Source organism: Lissotriton helveticus, chromosome 11, assembly GCF_964261635.1.
Source record: "Lissotriton helveticus chromosome 11, aLisHel1.1, whole genome shotgun sequence".
NCBI classification, from domain to species: Eukaryota; Metazoa; Chordata; class Amphibia; order Caudata; family Salamandridae; genus Lissotriton; species Lissotriton helveticus.
Window position 1 is genome coordinate 1,026,315,775 of NC_136072.1, and position 24,562 is coordinate 1,026,340,336.

At 43.9% G+C, this 24,562-nt stretch overlaps 1 protein-coding gene across 4 annotated transcripts in view; it reads left to right on the forward strand.

The window, feature by feature from the left end:
- HECTD4 (HECT domain E3 ubiquitin protein ligase 4) overlaps window positions 1-24,562 on the forward strand; it is a 2,216,728-nt gene that overhangs the window by 835,008 nt on the left and 1,357,158 nt on the right. For all 4 annotated transcript variants that reach the window (XM_078667422.1, XM_078667425.1, XM_078667423.1 and 1 more), the window contains exon 36: window positions 16,664-16,944. In XM_078667422.1, the coding sequence (XP_078523548.1) occupies window positions 16,664-16,944 (281 nt within the window). The remainder of the gene's footprint in view (window positions 1-16,663; window positions 16,945-24,562) is intronic.

A 24,562-nucleotide genomic window follows, 5' to 3' on the forward strand; every position in this document is an offset into this window, starting at 1 on the left:
TGGCTGTGCGATCTGCTAGATCATTACCTTGGGAAATAATGTCAGTGACTTTCGTATGTGCTTTGCACTTCATGATAGCGATAGATGTCGGTAAGTGTATGGCATCTAACAGAGCTTGAATAAGGAGACCATGCTGAATCTTGGTTCCATGAGAAGTCATGAAACCTCTCTCCTGCCAGAGCACTCCGAAGTCGTGTACAACTCCAAATGCTTAACGTGAATCTGTGTAAACATTAACTTTCAAGTTCTTGGCGTGTATGCAGGCTTGTGTCAGAGCAACTAGCTCTGCTGCTTGAGCGGACAGGGTATCAATACGGTGTGTTTCAATAACTTCAGTGTCAGTAGTCACTGCATACGCGGCGACTAGTTCTCCTGTACTTGTTCTCATACATGAACCATCCACATAAAGTGTCAGGTCGGGGTCTGGTAACGGAATATCTGTCAGATCTTGTCTTGGCTTTGTCGTAATGTTAACTACTTCCACACAGTCATGTGTGGCTGGATTTGAATTAACTGATGGTAACAGTGTAGCAGGGTTCAGGACGTTGCAGCGTCTGATTTCTATGTGTGGCTGGAACAGTGTCAATTCATAACCTGTTAAACGTGCAATTGTCAAGTGCTGAGTTTGTGTTCGGTTTAAAAGAACTTCCACGGAGTGTGGAACTTGTACTGTCAAGGTATGTCCTAAGACTATGGAATCACTTTGTCTGATAGCTAGGGCTGTGGCTGCAACTGACTTGAGGCACGCAGGCAGAGCCTGGGCTACAGGATCTAATGTGCTCGAAAAATAAGCACAGGGCTTGTATTGTCCTGCTTGATCTTGTGTGAGAACAGATAATGCTGTACCTTCACGTTCAGTGACGAAAAGTGTAAAAGGCTTACTGTAGTTCGGTGTCGCTAGAACTGGAGCTTGGCATAGGGCTTTCTTTAACTCATTGAAACTAAGTGTATGTTCAGATGTCCAAGGGAGGACAGTCGATACGGCTGCCTCCTGTGTCGTTAACTGTATCAGTGGTTTGGCTAGAAATGCATACTGGGGAATCCATTGTCTACAGTAAGAAGTGAGGCCGATAAAAGCACGTACCTCCTTCTGGGTCTTGGGCTGAGGAAGACTCGCTATCAACTGGATACGGTCTGGTGTCAACTGCCTACCCCTCTTGGACAGTAAGTGTCCTAAGTAGACCACTTGCTGGACACAGAATTGAAGCTTAGAAGGGGACACCTTGTGCCCCATCTCGGCTAGGAAATACAAGACTGTAAGTGATGCTCGCTCGCAAGCACGTTCGGAACGGGCTGTGATCAGTAGATCATCGACATACTGGAGCAGGGCAGTGTCAGTTGGCATGTGAATGTTGTCTAGTTGTCTCTTGAGTGCTTGACTGTAAATACTAGGACTTTCTGTGAAACCTTGAGGAGCTCGTGTAAACATATAGCTCCTTCCATTTAAACAAAATCCGAAAAGGAACTGGCTGTCTGGATGAATAGGAACACTGAAAAATGCGTTCTTGAGGTCTATGACAGTGAAGAACGTGGCTTCGGAATCAATGGCCGTTAATAGGGAAGAGATGTCTGGGACAACTGGGTACTGAGGAATAATACATTTATTAAGCTCTCGTAGGTCAATCACTAATCGATATACTGGGGGTGCATTTGGATCAGTACGTTTCATGACTGGAATGATCGGAGAATTACATACATTGGAGTCAGTTTCTACAACCACTCCTTGAGCCATGAGCTCGTCAATAATTTTGGATAAGGCTGCTACAGCCTCAGGTGGCAATCTGTACTGTCTGATTCGTGGTAACACTACACCTGGCTTGAGAGTCACACGATAGGGTGTGATTTGCATATAACCTACATCAGTTGGACCTTGCGCCCATAAGTGCTGCGGAACATTAGACAGTCTTGAATCAAAATCTCGTAATACATAGTGACCCTTGAAGTCACGTAGGAACAATCGTATTCCCTCTGGGGAACAGCATATAACTGCACCTAACTCTTTCAGTGTCTTCATGCCTAATAGGTTTTCTGGACATGACTTAGTAAGTAACAGATCAGTAGTGCGGGACAATGGACCTACTTCTAGAGTAACTGGCTTTGAAATCTCATTTACGATAGGTTTTCCTGAAAATCCAAGGGAAACATTTCTTGAGCCTGAGAGCGGAGCCCCTGGAACTTCGGCGTGACTAATTGTGGTCCTACTTGCCCCTGTATCGATCAAAAACTTTCTGTCTTTCCCTAATACTTGACTGTGAACATAGGGACCTTCTTGATCTACAGGTATCTCGATGAGAGGCAAGCCTACCTCCCTCTCCAGGCTGTTTCATGAATACTGCTGGTACTCTGGATACTCAGACTGTGCATACTGGTACATCTGCGATGTAACGTGCTGTGTTGCAGCGATAGGCTGCGGAGCTGGAACTGTCTGTTGTGCATTCTGTGGCTGAGGAATCTGTGAAACTTGTTCTTGTCTAGGCGGACGTGGTCTTTCTTTAGTCTTACCAGTAGCTATGTTGTGTTTCAGAACTGCACACTCATTTATGAAATGACCTGGCTGTTTACAATAATTGCAGTTCCCTTTAACGGGAGCTGCAGGATGACTGGCTTGATTCGGACCCCTCTTCTGACTGTCTTGAGGAACAGATTGTGCAACTAGTACTTTCATTTTCGTATCTTTCATACGTTTTCTCTCGTGTTCTTGCTCTTCTCTGATTCTATTCTGGTGGTACTGAAGCATCTGCAACATCTGGGACGGGGTATTAGCTTGCCAGGTACTTTCGACTTTCAAAACTCGATTTTTAATTTGTGGACTTGAATTCTCAACTAATTTAGTAACAAAAAGGTGAGGGTATGACTCACTACTTGTCTTGAGGCCACTGTTGATGCTAAAACATTTTTCAAATCTAGAATAAAAATCACTAATATCCTCATCTTGCTTCTGTTTACAGGCTGAGATTGCATCCCAGTCTTCTTTTCTAGTTGTCAATAATCTGGGTAAAACTTGTATGAATAATTCTGGTAATTCTTTACATTTATCTCCAAGACCGGTACCTGGTACTCGTGCCTTGTCTTCAGCTTCTAGAACTGCCCAATCGATCTTTTTCTCTCCCACCTCCCATTCTTTTTCCTTGAGCTTTTCATACACCCCTGCGGGCAACAGGACCTTTAACATTTTAATGATATCTGGGTAAGTGTATTCTCCCATACGGAGCATGTCTTTTAATTCTCTATGGAACCCTGCTGGATCTTTGTCATGACAGGGAATTAATTTCTTCATCTCGAGGAGTTCCATCTTTGTTATTGGAGTGTAAACAAACACTCGCTGCATTTCGCCACCCGTTCCTTTAACTGGGTGGACTTCTCGTAACGGGTTCTGTCTCTCCATGTAAAATGGTTTACTTTCTGGAGGTGAGGCATGAACAAAATGCGGGTTCAGAAACGTTCTATATTTGTGACGCTGTTCTAGAATGACACTAATTAAATCGGTACCTAGACCTTTCCATCTATACTGGAGTAACTCGTTCAGGACATCATGTAACGGGCCTGGATCAGAGTGCTGACCCTCATACAATGTGATGAGGTGCTGGATCATATACATACCCACCAGTCGTTGTTCGGCTGGGGGCAATTTCAGAAACATCTGTGCCACTATTTCGTCTGGAAAAGTGGTAGAATCAGTAATCCATCGGACTGCTGATCGGGCTAGTTCTTGTTCATGCATGGTACTTAACTCACTGTAACCGATTCGTGATTTCAGAATGTGATCGGTAGCTTGGAATACTTGTTCTAGAGAACCTTGTTCTGGTGCTGGAGAATGAAAAATAGACTTGTGTTCTAGGCGTAAATGGCGATCTGGAAATCTAGATTTTCCTACATACGCTATTCTGGCGGGATTCTCGTCGTCTTCCTCTTCAGGATCAGAGTTACTTTCTTTCTCGCTTACTTGTGCTGCTTTACGTTGTTCGTGTATCTTTATTATTTCTCTACGGATTTTCTTGTACATACTCTCCATAGCACCGACGGTCTTGTGCTTACCCTCGGCTATATTATCACTCCACCTTGTCAGGGTTTTCATTTCGGCCGGATCTTTAGACGGGTAATCTTGTTCTCTTATTAGACAATTGATCAGAAACTTTAATATCATGAGCTGGATCTCGGCTTTCCTTTGAGACATGGCCTCGCTAATGCTTTCTGGATCATCCCCTGTACGGATGAAACGATATATTCTGTCTAGATCTTCTTTCATATTCGGTAAGGTGACTAGATACTCGGCCACCTTTCTTACGCGGAATGAATATAAAACCATATTATCCTCGCCTGGGACTGGATCATAGCCGCATTCGGCAAGGGATTTTCTTATTTCTGCTACAGTCTGATGTCTGGGCGTACGCTGTGACGCTTGTGCATGTAATTCGGCTAACGTTAAACGCTTGTGTGGCGGCGGGGTTTGAGGAGTACCTCCCCCTGCGGCCCCTAAACTGGAGTCTAGGTCTACTGAGGCTCTTCGTCCTGGCAGAGTGGGAAATGGAAATGCAGGCTGGACTTGTATGACGGACTGGACCGGGGGTACCGTAACAGGTACTCCGGTGTCTGGAGGAGCGGGAAGTGCCTGATTTACAGGGACTGGCGGAGCGCGAACAGGATTTGCATATTCTAGGACTGTGTCGTCCAGATAGGACGAAATAAAAATATCAGCTGCGGTCTGTTTGTGACGTAGCTTGGTCGGAACTAATGGTGGCGGGAAATTACTGGATGCCTCTGGGGTCGCTTTTGGCAAGCCCTCGGCAAGAAGAGGATACATACCCCTAATAAGGGCATGCCTCTGTCTGTCTGACTGTTCGGCTTTGACTTGTTCACCTATCTCGATTAGTTCTTTTTCTTGTGCTCGTTCTAAGGATTCTCTACTTAATTCTGACTTTCTGATTTCTTTTTCAGTTCTTCTATGAGCTTCTTTGCGCCATAACTCGATGGCATCTTTCTGTGATTGTCTGGCTTTCTTTTTCCATAATGCTTCTTCTACTCGCATGATGCACTCGGCATCCCATGTACCCGATACGGGCCATCTATACTTTTCTTCTAACTGTTTGGTATACTCTACCCATAAATCTAGATACAATATGGCGCTTATGCCATGCTTCTGATACATAAAGTGACCTGGACTGTCCCTCGGCGGGACAGGAACTGCTTCTTCTAACAAACCCTTTCTAGTTTTTAGCTGACGTAATCTCGAAAAGAGAGACATTGTAAACTTGAATCGGAACACAATACAATACACGAGGAACAATAACAATTGGGAGAACAATTCAGGCATACCACGACATTGGAAATACATTGAACAACATCATAACATAACAGTTCGGACAGAATATTACCTGGAATACCGAGAACAGAAACACAAGAATTTCTCGAGAACGGAACAGACTAGAGTTACTGGATGCACTGCTGAAACAGTACGGAATATACCGGTCCCATAAAGGGACGCATCAAGACCCGTATCCACCTAGGTGAACACTTCGTTTGTGAGTCTGTGTACCACCAACCCACGGACCAGAGTCAATTTAGATTGACCCTGTCTAGATACTACCCCAGTAATGGTACTCACCGGGCAGCAAGAACGGAAAGCCTCCGACTGGACTGGACTGCTACGACGACGGACGACGAACTTCGGACTTCAGTTACGGGTGGGCCTCCGGATACCTCGGACCTTGGACTCTTGGCTTGGGCTCTGGTCGGGACTCGCCGCGTTCCTCCACCGTCTCGTTTGGATGCTGGACCGCCTCCTCCGTCTCCTCCGTGGGCCTGAGGGATACTTGAAGCAGAAATATCTGCCGGTGCACAGAAGAGTTCCGTCACGACTGCAGAGGGTCAGGGGGTCGGCGTGGCTTCACCGACGCGTGGGGAAAGGGCAAGTCCCTATTCGGGCGCCATTATGTGGTAAATAAATAAATAATACCTCTCTTTTTGACTAGACCTATATCATAACAGATAGCTCAATAAATAAGAGTCAAGATTCGAGGTAGTAGGAGTTTTGCAGGTTTAATACAGCATAAGGACAGGAACAGGACAACCTGCATAGGAATAGGATGGCAGGGCCCAGCAGCTGCTGGGGCTGGATCTGGGATGAGCGCGCTGACTTTTAATAACAATACATGAGCATATATACATAACGCAAACACATAGCATTACATTGCAGGAGGCGTAGCAGTGGGTGGAGCAGAAGGCGTGACGCGTAGCAGTCGCGAAAGATAAGGGCGAAAGTAGGTGTAACTGGGCGTATACATAGACATGTGATGCAAACGTAACAGAATATGTCATGAATGGGGCGGAAACCATGGAGGGGGCTACCTAAGGAGCCGGGACCTCTAACCTGATGGTGCGCGCAAACTAGCAATGACGTATCACTAGGAGAAACTGGGGGCTATGAACTCTGTGCTAGGAGCAGAGACTGAAGTCTGGAGAGTCAGGGCGACATGTACCTAAACAGTATCTAGTATCTGATGTTTAGAGAACATGTTGATATAAACTAGAAGTTAGGAGGGGAAAGGCTAACTCGATTCTAAGACTGGACCATGCATTATTCTACATGTAGTGCGTGATGAAGAATATTAAATGACCATTAAATGCAGTATTTCTCTAACGTGGAGACGTGAAGGCTAGACAATGACGGAAACTATTGATGCAGTTCAGTAGCTTAGGAATGCAGAGAAGGAGGACTGAACTGATAACTGGAATCATAACATATTCTTGGCAGACTCAGAGACTGAGCCAGGCTGAGCCGGGCACTGCGAGGCAGGAAGTAAGTGAAGGGTCGAGGATACAGGTGGGGGCTGTATCGCTCCTCACCGAGGCTTCAGGAGACAGGAGCTGAATCTGGTGTCCAGGCCCTTTTGAGGCCTAGAAACGGGGACTTTATAATAGAATAACGTGCACACTGAGAAACGTGGCAACGTAGCTTTACATAGGCCTGATATTCGTAGTATTCACGAGGACTGGAAACTGGCATACTAGAGGTGGACACAACTGTAATTGCGTCTTTAATCAAACATGGGGAACGCATATGCATATTTAATCATGCACACGTAACATATGATGGATGACACGTAGGGACACAGAACATGGCAAAATTTACTTTTCCACAATTTGGTGAGGTCTGTGGAAATCATGCTTGAGCGCCATCGTCTCTCCAGTCGCTTGCGTTCGCGTTTGATGGGCCAGAGTTTGAGGGTGAACCAGTTGGGGAACTTGCTGGGTCTGCTTGTGCTGGCCACTTTCATGGGGGCAACTGTGTCGGTGCAGTTGGAGATCCAGTCGGAGAAGTTCTTTAAGGCCAGTTCAAAGTTACTCTTGGTGTCGGGCATGGTGGTGTTGAGGGCGGTTGTACATTGGGTCCCAGTAATTTTGTTCCATCTGCGGTGCCAGGGAATGGGAGGCTTGGTGGTATGTCCCAGTGAGCCTGCGATGGTGAAGTGGATGATGTTGTGGTCGGTCCACATTAGTTGGGTGATATGGTTGAACTTGATTCTGTTGCTGGCTGTGACGATGGGGGTCCAGTGTGTCCTGCGCTATGTGTGGGGCTGGTGACCAGCCGCATTAGGCCGATGTTGCTCATGCTTTCCAGGAGTTTGGTGGAGCAGGTGTTGTTCGGGTCGTCGAGGTGAAAGTTGAGGTTGCCGAGGAAGATGTAGTGCTTGAAGTCGATTGCTAGGGGGAGATGAATTCGGAGATGGCATTGCAGAAGCTGGATCAAGAGCCCGGGGGTCTGTAGGCGAGGGTTCCTTTGATGGTTTTCTTTGGCTCGGATTTGGAAGTTGAAGTGTTCCATGTCGCCTTCGTTTATGGTGCATTGGAGGGTTACCTTGTGGATGATGGCGATGCCTCCTCCATGCTTGTTGATACGGTCCCTGAGTTATCTTGTTGCCGTGGGGTGTTGTGGTCATGATGTCAGGGTTTGAAGACCGAGTGAGCCAGGTCTCAGTAATGAATATCACGTCAAGGATGAGGAGGGTGATGATGTCCCAGATTTATGTGGCATGTTTGTTGAGGGATCGGGTGTTGGGCGGCATGCACAGACACTGTTCCGGGAGGTTGAAGGTCAACTGCAGGGGAGTGGCGAGGGTTTCTGTGATACAGGTAAAGTGGTAGCATTGGCAGGTGAGGGGTGTCCTTCTGTCGACTATGGAGAGTATATGCAGCAGTTGTTGTTACAGCTTCTTGGGACCAGGAGCTCGGTGGTGGTATAGTGATGGATGGTGGGAAGGCCAGGGTTCCTGGCGCTGGATGTGGTCCAGGTGCGGATGGGTGCAGACAGGCTTGCCTTTTGCGCACCTGTGCCCTTGGCTGCACTGCGGCTTCCCTCCATTAAGTAGGTCCTGGGGGAGAGAGAGGGGCTGGGTGGCGGAGGTGGGATTAGCAAACATCAGCAAACAAGCATTTGCAATGCAATAGGTCTCACAGTTGCACAAGTCTGACTTATTGGCATTGTAAATGGCTATGCCTTTTATTTTGGTTTTTAACACATAAATAAAAGACATTGTCATTTACAAAGGCAATAGCTTCAACTCGCATAAATGCAAGACCTATTGCAATGCAAATGGTTGTTTTGTTTACTCTGTGTCTACACTGGTTGTAGTTGAAGCCCTTTCCCAATAATATACAGCCCCATCGGAAGTTATTCTACTATAGATATATATTATCCAACTGGATTACCAATAAAGCATTTCAGAATGACGCATCCGACCATACAAACAGATGCAAAACTTTTTTAATTCTTATGAATCCAGAATAAGTGCAACTCGAAGCACACTGAGAAATAAACAAAAATGTGGATGGGAATTGAAAGAAAATATTTTTAATACAAGCATTGGCATAGCCAATAGGTCTCGCATTTGGGACCTAATAAGTGTTTACCCATGCTACAGTTGGTGTTGTTGCACCAAGGATATTCTTCTGCATAACTAAATACTTATAGGGTCAAAAAAGTGAGACCTATTGGCTATGCCAATGCTTGTTCTTTTTTCAGCCACAGAAGGGAACCCCAATCAGTCTGAAATATCAAAGCGATAGCAAACCAATAGCAATCCAAAAATACTGCATCTACTCCTTAAAATGCCCTTGTTGCTAAATATATTGAAATGCCCTTGTTGCTAAATACATATATTTTCACTCAAAAACCCCTCGAAAGCCGTGAACAAGCCACAGTGGTTGAAATATGTTGGCTGGTGTTAGGTTACCAAGATGTGATCATGAATAAATGAGAAATTAAAAGCCTCGAGTGTCGCTGACCTTTTGGATCTATCTATATCTATATCTATCTATATATAAAGCTTAATCGGTAAATACGAGAAGGATGTTAAAAAACATATCACTATCGAATGTTAATGATTTATTTAAATAAGGCGCCCTGGACTGCAATGGACAGGTCCACTTGATGTTGAAGCCCAGTCCAAATTGATTGTGTTTTTGATATATTATTGTTCTATCGTGAGATTTTTTTTATGTCTCTCTGTATTGGATTATCTTAGCACTAGTGTCTTTGTCTATCCTTCACCCATCTTTATTATAGAATGTGAATTTTCGTTATTTAAATATGCATGTGGGCACTGCAATCCTGTATGGGTGATTGTTGTGTTATGTAAACGAATTCTGGCAAACCAGGGACTTTGGTAATACCGAGGGTGGTGAAATGCGAGATGTACGCCAATGCACAGCAGTATTTCCTCAGTTGTCATTGCCAGCGTTTATGTATTTATTTAAAATGGGAAATAGGGCTTGTTCACCTGGACTATGGCTGTTTACAGCCGAAATGCATTAGAGCAGCTGAGTTCCGTGAATTAAATCAAGACTTACTTCTACACGCCTCACGACAGGCTGGGAGTCACAGCAGCCATGGAGTGCCCGTAAGTTTGGTGGATTCAACTACCTTGGTGACACGTTTGGCTTCGGAAACGAGGGTAGTCTCCGTCGCTGCCGGGATTTGGTTGGTATTGCAGAGTTCTTGTGGTTAAGCCCCAGATGGTTAAGCCATCTAGTTTCACCCATTCCGGGAGTCTCCTGACTACTCGAGTGTATTGGATCTCTTGGCAACAATATCAAGACCGCAACCGGAGGAATCTGGTTACCGGGGCGGGCTGCAGAGCGTGTACTATTTGCTGAACAGAACAAGTCGGCCTGGATCGGAGAACAGCCTATGAGACGCGGGAGGGCACGAGCGTGACGCCGTGAGTGTGCACGTTGGCGTTCCCTGTGGCGCCTGCAAAGCGCGTCTTAGAAGCGTGTTCACGGACCGGTGTCTGCTCGTGCACCGGTCTGTACCACTTGGGAGGCTCAATACAACGACAATAAGGCTCGCTAGCGGCAGCGCTTCGCGCTGCAACGCCAGGCGAGCCCTAAAAATGGCAGGAACAAGTGGCGCGGGGTGCTAACTAATACAGGAAATACAAATGCTAACTAACACACTCTTATACATGAATAAAGTAAATGTAAACTAACCTTAGACACTAAACGGGCTAATACAGGAAATGAAAGTTGAGATTACAGAGAGGAGAATGGGCTAATAAGAGGGCTAATACAGGAATAAAACTGACCTTTGATAAAAGAACGGCTAGTGCACAACAGACAGGCTAAAGCATCTGACACACAATTGGGAGCAGCGCAGGAGATGGGCAGCGTGCGGCGGGTTCATGGAGTGCCAGTGGAAACAGGCAGTGGAAACCTGTTCGAGGCAGCTGGGGGGAGCTGGTGTGATGAATTGACATTTCACCTGATACTGCCTTGTGTCTCTTCTAGGACTTTCCCTGGAGGAAAGAATCTCTTTCACTGTTGTGATGTGAAGGACATTTGCCAAACATGGAAGTGAAAACTAATGTGGCTCTGTGGGAACCTGGCTAGGCTCCAAATGAGCCATACTTGCCCTTCAACAAGGCACTTACTGACACCCTAATGTCTACCTGGGTCGATCCCTGCTCAGGGACAGGTTGCTCATCACCCTGTAACTGGCTACCCTGCCCTTTTCACTTCTATCCCACTCGAGCGAGCTTGATGGTTCAAGCATCCACCAGCAGGGTCAATCCGAATGCTTTTCCTGCCACTCCTCCAAGACGATTGAAACGTTTGGCAAAAGAATGTACTTTACCATAAATCTTACTTTCAGATAGATGAATGCCAGCTGTCTCCTTGGTTGTTATTCCCATGCCCTTTAGGATAGGGAGGCTCAGGTTCTACCAGCGGGTCCAGGCGGCCTTTGGGCATCCCAAAATCAGGGTCTCCAGGCTGGCCGCGATGTGGGAAAATTTGTCGTACATTTAGGACTGGGCACAACCGATTGCGTAGGACTTGTCATGGACACCATTGTGGCTCTCCACCACCACTCCTGGATGTGGTCTACAGGTTTATTCAGGGACATGAAGGCATCTGTAATGGATAGGCCTTTTGACGAATCTCACCTCTTTTTGGCGGATAAAGCGGACTCAGTCCTGGAACTTTAAAGAGAGCAGAGCAACAGCTTGTTCCTCGAGCCAGTCTGCTCCCACAAGGCAGTTCCACCAGCAATTTTTTTTTTCACAACAGATATTCCACCAGCAATTTTGACCTCTTTGTGGCTATAGCAGAGGTTTCTACGTCTGTCAAATCCAGCCCCCCTCCTCCAGTGCAACAGGCTTTTCAATACTTTGGTGGCGGAGGCCGTGGTTCTCAGAGACCATGAAGGAAAAGTATGCAGCCTACTCACTCATCCCTCTGACGGCCGCAGCTGCATAAACACTTTAGTATATCTTTGGAGGCACACAGCCACTATGTCTCAGGTAAGATCAAATATTTCCTCCAGGGTTAGCAAGCCATTACAAAGAATAAGCACTGTGAGGAAATGAGGTGTATTATATGGTGGGGTTGTGCGAGCTCACCATGTGATACACTACCCAGCTCCCCTTAGGTTTCGTTTGTCAAAACTTCAGCTCAGCCCTGTGTAGCAGTAGCTCTGTGCAGCATGGCTTACACAAAGAAACATGTGTAAAGCATTTAAACAGCACCAAAACAATTGAAAAGGAATTGATGAGACCTCAAAGAAATCCAACACCACTTTATAAAAGTAGACTGTATTTTTAAGTGTTTTTAGACACCGCAATGAAAAAAATCCACCGGAGGTTTCCAGAGGTATAGAATTTACTAGGTAGAGTAAATCAGGTTTTTTCACTCACCAGTAAACAAACCCGGGCAAATTTAACAGATTTGACTCTTAGAAAGTTCTTCAGCAAAAGGTTGGCTTGGTGTAACTCAGTCAAGGGAATGTTTATTTAGACCTTAAGTCCTTCAACACATAGCATATGTAGCATAACAGCTTTTTTATAAATACATTCACTTAAATAACCTACATAATTTGGCAAATTAAAACAGTTCATTTGATAAAATCCCAGATTAAAACTAAAGTACTTTTAAAACTTTCTAATTTTTACATCCTTTCCAGGATATACAAAATCAAATAGGGTGTAATTCAGTCACTTGGAGTTGCTGTAGGTGACCAACTCCAGTAGTGAGTCAGTCAGGGGAATCAGCCAGTCCCTCAAGGACAGTTAGCTTAACAGGAGAAGCAATCCTCAGTCAGATCCAGGCATTTTATCCATTGCAGAGTTTTTCCAATGAAATTGGTCCTTATGCAAGGGATGAAGGATGCAGAAGATGTTCAAGGATGCAATGGATGCAGCGTGGTCCACTGGGTTCTTTCCGCAGGCACTTGGTCCACGCAGATGATGCAGGGGTCCTGGTGGCATGGTTGATGAGCGTACCCCAAGAGGTCCTCTCAAGTCTGGCCAAAGTACAGTCACTACTGAACTATCAGTGTCCCGTAGCTGTGGTTACGTGCCATCTTTGCTGGGTCAATAGCTTGTCCTCTGGAGTCCCAGCAGTTCCTGAAGCGGCTGAAGAGACAACCCACCAAAGGTTTAGAGGGGAAAATCCACTAGTGCAAGTCAAGGAGTTGTAATCTGCAAGCCAAGAGCCTCCCTTTGTGCTGGAACCACTGTGTCCTCCGACATAACTACAGGGACCTCATCTGACTTCTGGTGCGTGACACCAACAGGATGAATGAAGCCATCCTCCTCAACAGGTGAAGAACTTACAGAACCGGAATAGGTAGCCGAGGTAGAAACATAGTAAACATATAATGAATATCTACCATCTGCTGAGGAGGAAATGCCTTCTTACAGGTCCTCTGAATGGCAGCCTCCCAGTGGTGACAAGATGAGAATTCTTCAGGTTAATGGTTAAACACAAGTCTTAACGAAGGGTCATGGTACATTGAAGGTGTTCCAAGAACAGTACAGGGGACCCTCTGTCTCACTAGTCAGCTGTCCAAGTATAGAAACGGGTGCACATCTTAGTAAAGCCACCGCCATCACCGCAAACACCTTGGTGAAAATTAGAGGCATCATCGGACCTGATTCTAGAATTAAGAACTTATAGATTCGAGACCCCATAGTAAATTTGAGGTAATGCTTGTGAGTGGAGTGGATAGGCAGATGAAAATAGGTGTTTGGGAGGTGCAGATGGACATCATCCAAACTCCTATTATGTTGAGGAGCAAAAGTTTGAATTTGTTCCTGCTGAATGAAAGATTGAAGATACGAAGGTCCAGCATCGTCCTCTAACTTAAGTCCTTCTTGGAAATAAGTAAAGTAAATAACATCACAGGCAAATAGAGTCCACTTTTGCATGACCGTTTTAGAATCACTTAAGGGAGGAGCCATCATTCTCTCTAGAGCTTTTCGCTTTCAAAGGCCATGCCCATTAGGGTTGATCAGTCTTCTCAAGATAAACCTGTGGAGCTCATTAAAACATGTCGACACAGGGTAACAGCTGTAGTCATGGATCATGTTATCATGCCCACGTTGAACTGATCCAAAAACAGCTTTTTAATGTGGCTTGATAACAGCAAATTTCACCTTCTCTCCTAGAATATGGACATAGTGGCGAAGACGTCATGTTGCATTAGCAGTGTGAAGAGCTAGGCTGGAAGAGACTTTTCAGGCCTTAGAGTCAAGCTACTTAGACTCTTGGTCTGGAAGAGCCCTAGGAAAGACATTAGAATTCAATTTAGCAGAAAAGGCCTGAAGCACATGACTCTAACAGAAAAGATTGTGCCTGCAAATCTTTGGGTCAGAAGGCACCTTTTTGTGTTTTGCAATTGGTCTGTGGAATACTGGGTCCGAGAAGGCTTTCACCCAATCTAACAACAACAACAGCAGTGGTTCTGAGATAGCAGAGAATGCTGCAGAATTTCTGTCAAAATATTAGTCCTCACCCCAAGAATTTCAAGGCATTTGCTGCTTTTGTACCACCAAAGTGAACAGACTTCCTCTGAAGAAAGACCACCTATGTATGGGACGTCCCTTTGAGGAGAGGTATCAAGGCATGTAGCATTTTTTTTAAGTGCAGGGAAAGTCCAGCATTTGTACTGTAAGTAGGGAGCAGTTTGTCATCCTTGAAGTCATCTTCCCATGTGTCGCCACGGTCTTTGGCATAGCAAGGGCTTTGGAATCCAGTCTGAAATGTTCCTCCATCCCGGTGAACCTTTAGGCTCTAAGAAGGTGGTCTGCTAGGGGGTCATCATTGAAACAGTCGCAAACCTTGATCCTTGCTGCTTGGATAGTGTTTGCCAACTTTGAAGGTGGAAGCAGTGCCGAGCACTGAACCAACTGTGGTGCCAGTGACAGTGCAGAGAGCATGGGATTCCAGCACCTTAGTGGGCTTTGCTTTCTTGAAAAAAACACAGAAGACTGAGCCCATAAAGGTGGGATTTGGTGTAGCATCACAATTGTCAAACTGCAGGAACTGGCCAACTAAGTAGCCCAGAGCGGTGTGGGGCTGCATTGAATATGTCCAGTATGGCCTCCAAAAGGTGCAGGGACAGCAGACTGAGTAAGACATTTTGGATTCATCTTTTTAGTTCCAGCCTGGGCAGCGCATGCACTGCTCTGCGAGGCATAATGTGTTGAGATAAGAAATAGAAGCTCTGCCTATTTCCCGCCCATTTTTTCAATTGGTCTCCCGTTACTGTTCTTTTGAAATTGTTGCTTTTGATTGATAAATAGTCTTAGTAGTTCCTCTTTGGTACCGCCTTGTCTGCATTTGTAACCTCCCATAAGGACTGGACTTTTTACTTGTGTTGTTACACGGTCTGCTTTATCTAGTCTGTGAGCATTATTTTCTTTAATGATCTTCCACTATTCCAACCACCACGTGCTATCCTACAAGGCAGCATGCTGCCCTCTTTTTTCTTTTTAATAGTAATAGCTGCGGGCCCACTTTAACTATAGCAGCTGCGCTTATTTCTTTAATTTGCAACACAGTCCACTTTAACTATAGTGGACACACTTTTTCATTTATTTAATTTCCAGCACTGTCCGCTTTAACTTTAGGGGCCGCACTATAGAACCTTTTGTTTATTTATTTTTCATTTTTGGGTGAAAGCGCCCCATATCGCTCTTTTATCTTAATGTTGTCTGTGCCCCTTTCTTTAGACACTGCTCACTGTAACCTGAATAAAGTGAGCAGCATCTAAAGTAAGGGGCGGAGCCACCATTAAAGTGGTCTCGCATTTGCGAGAGTTTGAGCTATTTGTGTTATAAATAACATTGCCTTTTATATGTGTGTAGGTTTTAAAAACCCTTAAAAGACATTGTCATTTACAATGCCAATAGCTTAAACTCTCACAAATGCGAGATCTGTTACATCAAAAATGCTAGTTTAACATTGTAATCTGCTGCAGTGACCTGGAAAAGACCGGCATAAAGGAATGGCATGGAGTCTGCGAACGGTCCTGGGAGTTGGAACTTTCATAAGGAAGATGATGACTTCTTCATCATGTTTTAGCATTTTTTTATGATGAGACCACGAGGAAGGTTGTTGCCAAGAGACTAGCATCTGCTTTGGGGTTTTTCTTTGGGCCTTGTACAAAAATAGCTTGTCCTATTCTCTGCTGGTCTCCATGTGCATCCAGGGGCAAGAGTCACAGACTTATGGATCCTGGTTGGATGCAGGACACCACCTGCCTTTGCTGTGAGGATCTAACAAAGATCTACTTTTGTGACCTCTACATTGGACTTTAAATACCCAAACTTTAGTAGGAGGCACTTAACCTTGTTGCTGTCAAAAGCTGAGGATTTTTCCGGTGAAACAAAGAAAACAGGAACTGTCTCCAGCATTCTAGTGAGCAAATTTTATGTTTCGTTGTTGTTACATCTTGGGCATGCAGAGCTGTGGCTTGGACCACAAGGCACCCTCTGGTGTGCTGGAGAGGTATTGCTGGGGAAAGTTTCTTGTGCCAGGAGGATATTCATAAGGAGAAAAATTTGTAGAAAGAATTATTCATCAGAAATTAATTTTCCTCAAAATTAGTTTTTTTTAACTGACATACACAAATAATATAGAAGTTGGAAAAGGGAAATTATGTACAAGGCATAGTGAATAGGCCAGTTATCATCAATCACACATTATAAGAAAGTATGTTATGTGGAATGACGCTTACAATAAATTTGGCTCCCATCCCACAATAGCTTTGCCTAGAATTTGGTGTAATTTTTAGATTTATTATCTAAGATGTGTTATTTGTACTGCACAAATCACTATTCACTTTTAATGTTTGTTTAAAAAATATTTTCTTTTTTCTTTGTAGGAGTCATATTGGGAAGGCAATCCTTAGCCAGCCTGCCTGTGTTTCGAAGCTTCTTTCCTTATTACTGGATCAACGACCTTCTCCAAAGCTTGTCCTCATTATCCTTCAGCTGTGCCGGGCTGCTTTGCCACTCATGAGTGTGGAAGACTGTGGGAATGTAGAGCTACCCCCATGGAGTTATTCTGTTCCATCCCTGGACAGTGAACAGGATGATACAAGTGACCCAGCCTCCAAGATTGCATCATTGTTGCTAGCAAAACTGGCAGATTATGTTGTACCAGGTAACTAGACTTAGTGGAATGCAAATGTCGTTGTTAAGCTAAACGTAGATATTATTATTATACATGTCATATTTATTTCAAATTCTGATAGTTGTTTTCCTGAATACATTTTCAGATTGAGTATGATTGCTTTTATTAAAGGCAACCCATGTAAGCATTGTAAATATGAAAACATTTGGAAATTCATTGTTGAGACAGAAATAAAGCACACATTTGAGCAGTCAGTTATAAAATATCTCCACCCTATCCAGTGAACCTGCTCCCGAAAGCTAGTCTATTTGTTAATATAGTTGCCTTGATAGTGCAACATTCCAAAGAGCCTCTTAGTTTGCGTATACTGAATTGCAAACAGTCAACTTGGTTAGTTTTGTTTTGCTTATGTAAAAAAAAAAAGAAAAATTACAGTATTTAAATGAACATGTTCTTGTTTAAAGTTGTGTGACACTTGGTGAAGTGTCAGATTTAAATATGTGACTCCCCCTCCCACCAAGTGAGACCAAGCCGCTATATTCCAGGGATGGGCACCCCGGGACATAGCAGGTGCCCTCGCTGGGGATGGGGTCCTCAATGCCATTAATGGCTCTGGGAGGGGTGCTGCGAGGCCCCCTTTCCTTTGCATTGCATGGCTGGGTGTTGTACATATTGTCCGTGCCCCGGTGGATAGAATCCCCGGGGCTTAAATCGGTCCAGGAGGGGGGCCTTGTGGCCCCCGTTCCTGTTATCACTATCAGCAGGGCTCCAGGGGAAGGCGGTCCCTAGGGCCATAATTGGCCTGAGGATGAGGCCGCATGCAATCCTTCCCTTCATTGCAACTTTACATTCAAGACTGATTTGCATACGGCTGGGTCCAAACCGGAGTGAAATAGTGAGCAAAAGAACGATGGATTAAACCCAGATCTCTTGACTAGGGTGAGTGAGTGGTTGTATGGGTGAGAGGTTTACGTGAGTGGCTGTGTGAGTGGTTATGTGAGTGGTTGTGTGGCTGTGTGAGTAGTTTTATGGGTTTGTGAGTCGGTGTGTGAATGGTTTTGTGGCTGTGTAAGTGGGTGTATGGGTCTGTGAGTACTTGTGTTATGTAGCTGTATGGGTGAGTGGGTCGTTTTGTGAGTGGCTGTCCCTGTAACCATTGTTTTTTCCCAGTGAATTTCTACTTTTTTTCAATCGTATTTCCTAACTATAACATCCCTGTAACCTTTGTTCCTTTAAGTGAATTTCTAACGTTCTTTAAATTATATGTCCTAACTATCATGTCCCTGTAAACTTTGTTTTTTTTTTCAGTGAATTTATTAGTTTTTAAAAAGAAATGTAAAGTAATATTTAATTACTCCAATATAGCGTTGGAAGTGGTATTACTAATATGTTAAAATGTTCTAGTTGACAATGAGAACTGGAAGTGTGTGTATTTGGTTTCCAATTTTGCGAGACACAAATTTCACATGTAAAGGATTTTTTTGAAAATTTCTTGCAACCTGCCTTCTTTTGTTACTACTTAATATTGTCCACATCAGCGGTCAGAATAAATCGGTACCGTTTTAGTAGCAGTTGAAGCATACAATACTCCAGTCAGAAATTGTTGCTAAACTGAATGAATGGCGATTGTGTTTTGGTGATGTGGGAGAATGAATGTGGACCAGGGTTTACAGATACCCTCACTTTTCAGGTACTTACTTTATTAGAGAACCTTGCGGAACAGTTTACAATAATGTGGGAATGCGATAGTAGGAACCTATTTGTGTTACTCTAACCAACTACTGTGTGATACTTGGCTGGGGGGTTTATATATATTCCCAATATTTTTAGAATTCACAGATTCGTCGCCAGTAGGTAATATGAAAAATAGGTCCTAACTATGACTTCCGACTGGCAGTCACCAGAAGGTAATATACCCATATTATAGGTATACCAGTGGGTTGTAATAGTTAGGACCTAGTTTGCATAGGAAAAGTATTTTTGACTTTCCTATACCTTTAGCGCCGTTTGACAAATCATCACTAAAAATCACTTTTCAGAAAAAAAGTGTGCCACTGATTCTAGTTCTGCATGACAAGTTTCGGGGTGAACCGTCGAGCAGGGCCCGAGCAAAAGCAGGGGGTCAAACCAAGTGTTTTTTCCATGTTAATTCCCATTGAGATTTTAGACATGACTACATCCCTAACTGCTGGACAGAATTACGCCAAATTTGGGAGAAAGATAGCTCTTGGTCCAGAAAGCGCCTTTTTTGTTATTTGGTGTAAATCTGTAAGAGTTTACGGAAAATTGTGGTTAAAAAAATGTGTATATATCATGGCACAAAGGTTCCACAAATGCAACTGATCTGATCCTGAAATCTTATTGGCTGCCACCACATCAACCAGGAAGTGTTGACAGCCATTTTAGAACCAGAACTTTGTTCCGAGTCCTAAGACAAAAGCAAATAAGAGACATACAGAGGCATTATAGAGATACCCTGACACCTAGGCCTGCTAGTGGTGTCCCAAAGGGACTCTGCTGGGGTCCCAAAATAAAAGAGGGGTGCACGACCCCCCCTCCCAGAGCCTAACAAGGCACCAGGGACTGGATGCCCCAGGGCTTGAATGTAAACTAAAGGGGAGGGGGACTGCGTGTCTGGAACCTAATAGCCCCCCTCCTCTTGTTTGTAATGTGGCTCCAGGGAATGGGATCCCTGTGACCTGATAGGTCTCAGGAAGGTGGGCTATGTTGGCCACCTCCTTCTTTTTGTTGAATTTGACACATAGAGATGGGTTCCACGGTGCATGTTAAGGTTGGGGAGAGGGGCTGCAAACCTCCTCCCCTTAATATGGTCCCAGGGTCTGAAGGCCAACCCTATGCTGCTTTGCCAAAGGCATGGGGTTGACTGCCTGCAATGCAGCTAATGTCTCATCGCCTACGCCCAAAGGCAGTGTGCATTGTGGAATTGGCTGCCTGCGGGTTGGTCGGCCACAGAGCCCTGTGGCAAAACGTGTGCACCATGGGGTTGACTGCCTGCGGCGTGGGTGGGGGGCTTGGATTGGCCATAGTTCATGCCGTGTGCTGCAAGGGTTTGGCTTTACGTATGGTAACAAAATATTATTTGACATTTAAAAAAAAACAAAAAACTAGAAATTCACTAAACACCAAAGGTTTAGGTAACAATATATGATCTCAATTAACAAGAACTAGTGCCCTAAGGTAACTATAACTCGCTCCCTCACCTTGCAATGCTATTTACCCCACATATGACATCATTCATGACATCCTTTATGATATTGTTAATATCCCTGCAACATTTGCATTTAAATTATTGATAAGAAAACTGTGCATGGCGAGCACGAGTTATAATTACATTTGGGCATTATAATTATAACTAGTGAATTTCTGTGTTTTTTTTGTTTAAAATGTTACATTTCTACTGAACATTTCACCTAACTATGTATGTGTGTGTGTGTATATATATATATATATATATATATATATATATATATATATATATATATATATATATATATATATATATATATATATAGCTATATACACAAAAGAGACAGAGATACCCTCCCTTTGGGACACCTGGCAAAGGTTGGGATAGCCTCTCAGTGTAAAAACAACAAATATAATCTGAATCTGATCTAGCACTATACATCTAGGGATTGCTTGCACGTTTGTTGGAAATCACTATTTCTTGAGGTGTTGGTTTCCCCAGTAGATTTATCTAGTTTTACTACACATGTTACCAATCTTAAACAAAAAGATTATTTCAAGGTTTTTTGCTCATTTGTTCCTGAACGGAAATGCTTCGTTTTGTGCATAATTTTAACACACATGAATCTATTTTAGGGTAATTAGCATTTCCCAATCAAGTATCAAAGAGTTCTTCCCACTGATGTTGTTTTTTCTCCAATCTACATGTGTGTAGAAAATAATTTCAGATAAAGTTTTTAAGCTTGTCTGTGCTTTTTATTTGTAATCTCTGCATTGTGTTGTGTGTCCAGTATTATTGTAAGGTTATTTTTGGATGAATTAACCACAGCAGTAAATACATCGTAAGCCTGGAAATACATGAAGTGTCTGCCTCCTATGGTCTAACCACCTCCATCTGATATGCTAGCAAAACAGTTTACTGAACAATGGCTTGCACTGTTTATTGCTGTGAACTGAGTAACCTCTTCAAAGCAATACAACACTTAATACTACAGAAAATGTAGTTTCCCTGGACACAAAAAACAGTATTGTTTGAAATTGGTCTTCTCTCTATATATGGTTCTCTCCGGTTGCTCGTGGATTAGCGTCCCATCAGAACTGAAATTCAAAAGATGTCCGATACAAGAGAAGCTAGTTATGGTAAGATGATGATGAGGATGGTTCTTCTAATCAAGCAAACTGTTTCAGTGCCCCCCTTTCTTGACTTTGTTCCTTTTGTTTAATAACAGACAGAAATTGAAAAGGGTGTATGAAAAGAACTTATGGTAGGGTTGTGCATGTCCAGTAGTCCTTGCTCAATCCCTTTCAAGCATGTTCTCTGCTGTTCAGTCGGGTAAAAGATTGATAACAAGTCGGAGGAGTGTGGCTGCTATCACCCTAGAAGAAAAAGCCACCTAACTATGGAGCTTTGCTGTGAGGCTGACTAAAGAAGGTGGCACACACCAGCAAAAAGACCCCCCTACAACTCTTTATAGGCTAATTATGCATAAGAAGTGAGAAGATTCAGAAGTCTAAACCCGTCGCTCTACTGTCACAGGATCTGCAGTCCCAGTGCAGAAAATGTACTTTCCCTGGCCTGAAAAAAACAAACAAGGATACTTATTAAAAGTCTGCGTGTTAAAACTACTTTCACCAGAGATCCCCCAAAAGACTCTACCTAATTGGAGAGTTCTCTCACCTACCTGGAGATTCATCATGACCCGACGTGGGGAAATGGTGTATTTCAGCCCCAGTGTAGATATCCCAGTTAGGGTCAAAGGCTCTGTACTCTGTGCCCATATTTCTACGTTACATCCTGGTCCACAAATGGCTCCTTCATGCGGTCATAGCACTTTGCAGAATTTTTAAACATGTATTCGGCTTATATAAGCACTGCTACATGCTTGCATAGTTACCCAAGGCTTAGAAATGTTCTGCTACGAGTGCCATTATGTCGACTCGATATTAGAACATACTAGGAATTATTTAGAGCTGATCGTAGCTAATGTTAGACCCTACGCAAAATATGCAATGGGCAGAAACGAATGAGAACAATAAATGTCTCTGATACCAAAGCATGCAACAGCCTGGATCCTATACCAGTGTAATTTTTTATCAAATTGCCTTTAATATGCATAAGATTCTTCCTACAGGTAATATGTTGATATAAGCATGGTACAATTTAATTTCTCTGACAACCTACTACTTGTCTCAGCTTGTAATTACCTCCAGGAGCCAAGACTAGCAAAAACAGTTATCCAAGCACCCATAATTACAAATAAAACTGCTCCACAATATACTGACTCAGTGGTTTACACACATAACACGTTTAAAATGCAGCTGTATAAAACATGAATACCAGAACTCTTGTTCAGCACCGAAGACTGAGTTCTTACACAGGTCATTTACTCCTGACCTTGAAGTCTGACTTGACTTTTTTCAAGGATAGGGAATTCTTTAATCTCTCCTATCTGCTGCCAGAGGAGATATCACACTTGTTGTAGATTTTTGCTCCATAGCCTTCTCAGGTTGCAAGTGTCAAAATGCCGAATCTAAAGACAAAGTGCATAAAATCAACAAAGACATGAAGAAACAAAAAGTAGGAAAAAAAGAACTAAACGGGATCCTTCAATACCTGACTCCCCTTTAAATGGAAAACCTGATAATATCAGTAACCTTTTTTTTTTTTTTTTTTTTTAAATATTTTTATTGCGAAATCACAAAAGGCACGGCACAAGTATACACGGTTATCCAAACCACTGATATGCAAGAGTAACGACATGCTATGTCCAGGACAATACACAGCCATCTAGGCCCACATCCCGGAGGCTGGGCGGCATAAATCAGATCATGCATATAGTAACTCAGTTGTGCGTTAAGGATATGGAAGTATTGTTGTATTCGCAAATTTTCCTTTTGTGTTCATGGTAATACAGTGTAACATAAAACAAGAAACAAACCCCCGAAGCATGGCATTATCGAGCAAACATTTAAAGAATCAGACTATCTATGTGAGGCCCAAGAAGGCGCAGTCATTAGTATGCATTAAAGACCTATAGGGATCAAAGCTAATCACAGTTATGCGGACCAAGGAATATCAGCGTGCATTCGGTGGGGTACTACACAGGACTTGAGCCCCTCAACTCGGCTGCCCGCTCAGCACATTCGGACCTAGACTCATCAGGGGTGAATAATTCAGCGCTGGTGGCATCAGACTCATCATCCGTCAACCCCTCTATGCACAACATCCTCCAAGCAAGCAGATCATCCTGTAATTTCTCGTCTCGGCGAGTGCGCTGCATATGTGTCTCTTCAGCTAGGGCCCATTCTCTGGCATCTCTCAGCCAGAGGGAGAGCTCGGGAGCCCTTTGACCCATCCAGGTTATAATATCAGTAACCTTGACATTATTTTACAACGTCTAAATTAATTGCATGATCTGATGCAAAGCACAAAAACTGAATGTATTAAGAAACAATTTTAAAGCTCTAGCAAATAGACTAGAGGAATCAGAAACCAGAATAGGAAAAATGAAACCCAATCCTGTTACCCTTCTTGAAACCTGGCTAGCACAAACACTGGGAATATCTTTTGTGAAAGACTGAAATTGAGAAAGCTCATAGAATTCCTTCCAGAAGCTCAGTAACCCAATTGAACCCGAGGCTAACAATCTTCAGACCACTCTGCTATCAACAAACAGAACAAATACTGGAATGTATGAGAAAATAAGAGCTCTGGACTGATTGGGGCATAACATTTGAATATCGCAAGGCTATGCCAAATCTACGCTAACTTCAGGGAAAGATTCTTAGCTATGAGACCTGATCTAAAATCACTAAATATTCTCTTCTCCTTCGTCAAACCAGCAAAATGGATAATCTCTTGTGATTGACCCTCAAAGATATTTGATACACTTAAAGATGTAGGGCCTTATTATGATGGCGAGCAGATGAGCGTCTGACCACCATCGTTGCCAGATGGTAACCGCCGGACTAGTAGATGGTGGTTCCACCCGACATATTCTGGTGCGACTGCCCTTTAGCTATCGATCACTATCGGACTGTAAACGTGGGTCCGTTTCCTGTACCGAGACACTGTGGGAGGCACTGAAACCCACGCTGAGAGGGGTGGATATCTCCTGGTGTGCCGCAGCGCGTAGGGAGAGTAATAAGGAGCTACTACAAGCAGAGACTGGAATAGAGGCGCTTGAACGGAGGAGCTGGGAGGTGGAGGGGGCCCAATCAGGCGGCAACTGTTACTGGCACAACAAAATTATGCGGCCCTCTTAATGGATCAGGCCCGTCAGGCCTGGCAGGCAACGCGTAGCAGGGTGTATCAGTGGGCAGATATGTCCAGCAAGATGCTGCATCGACTTTGGCAGGGTGCCTTCCATTCCCAGGCCCTACCGTGAGTCCTGGGCCCAGCGGGAGAACCGATTATCGACCCCCCCAGCTAGCTATTGCC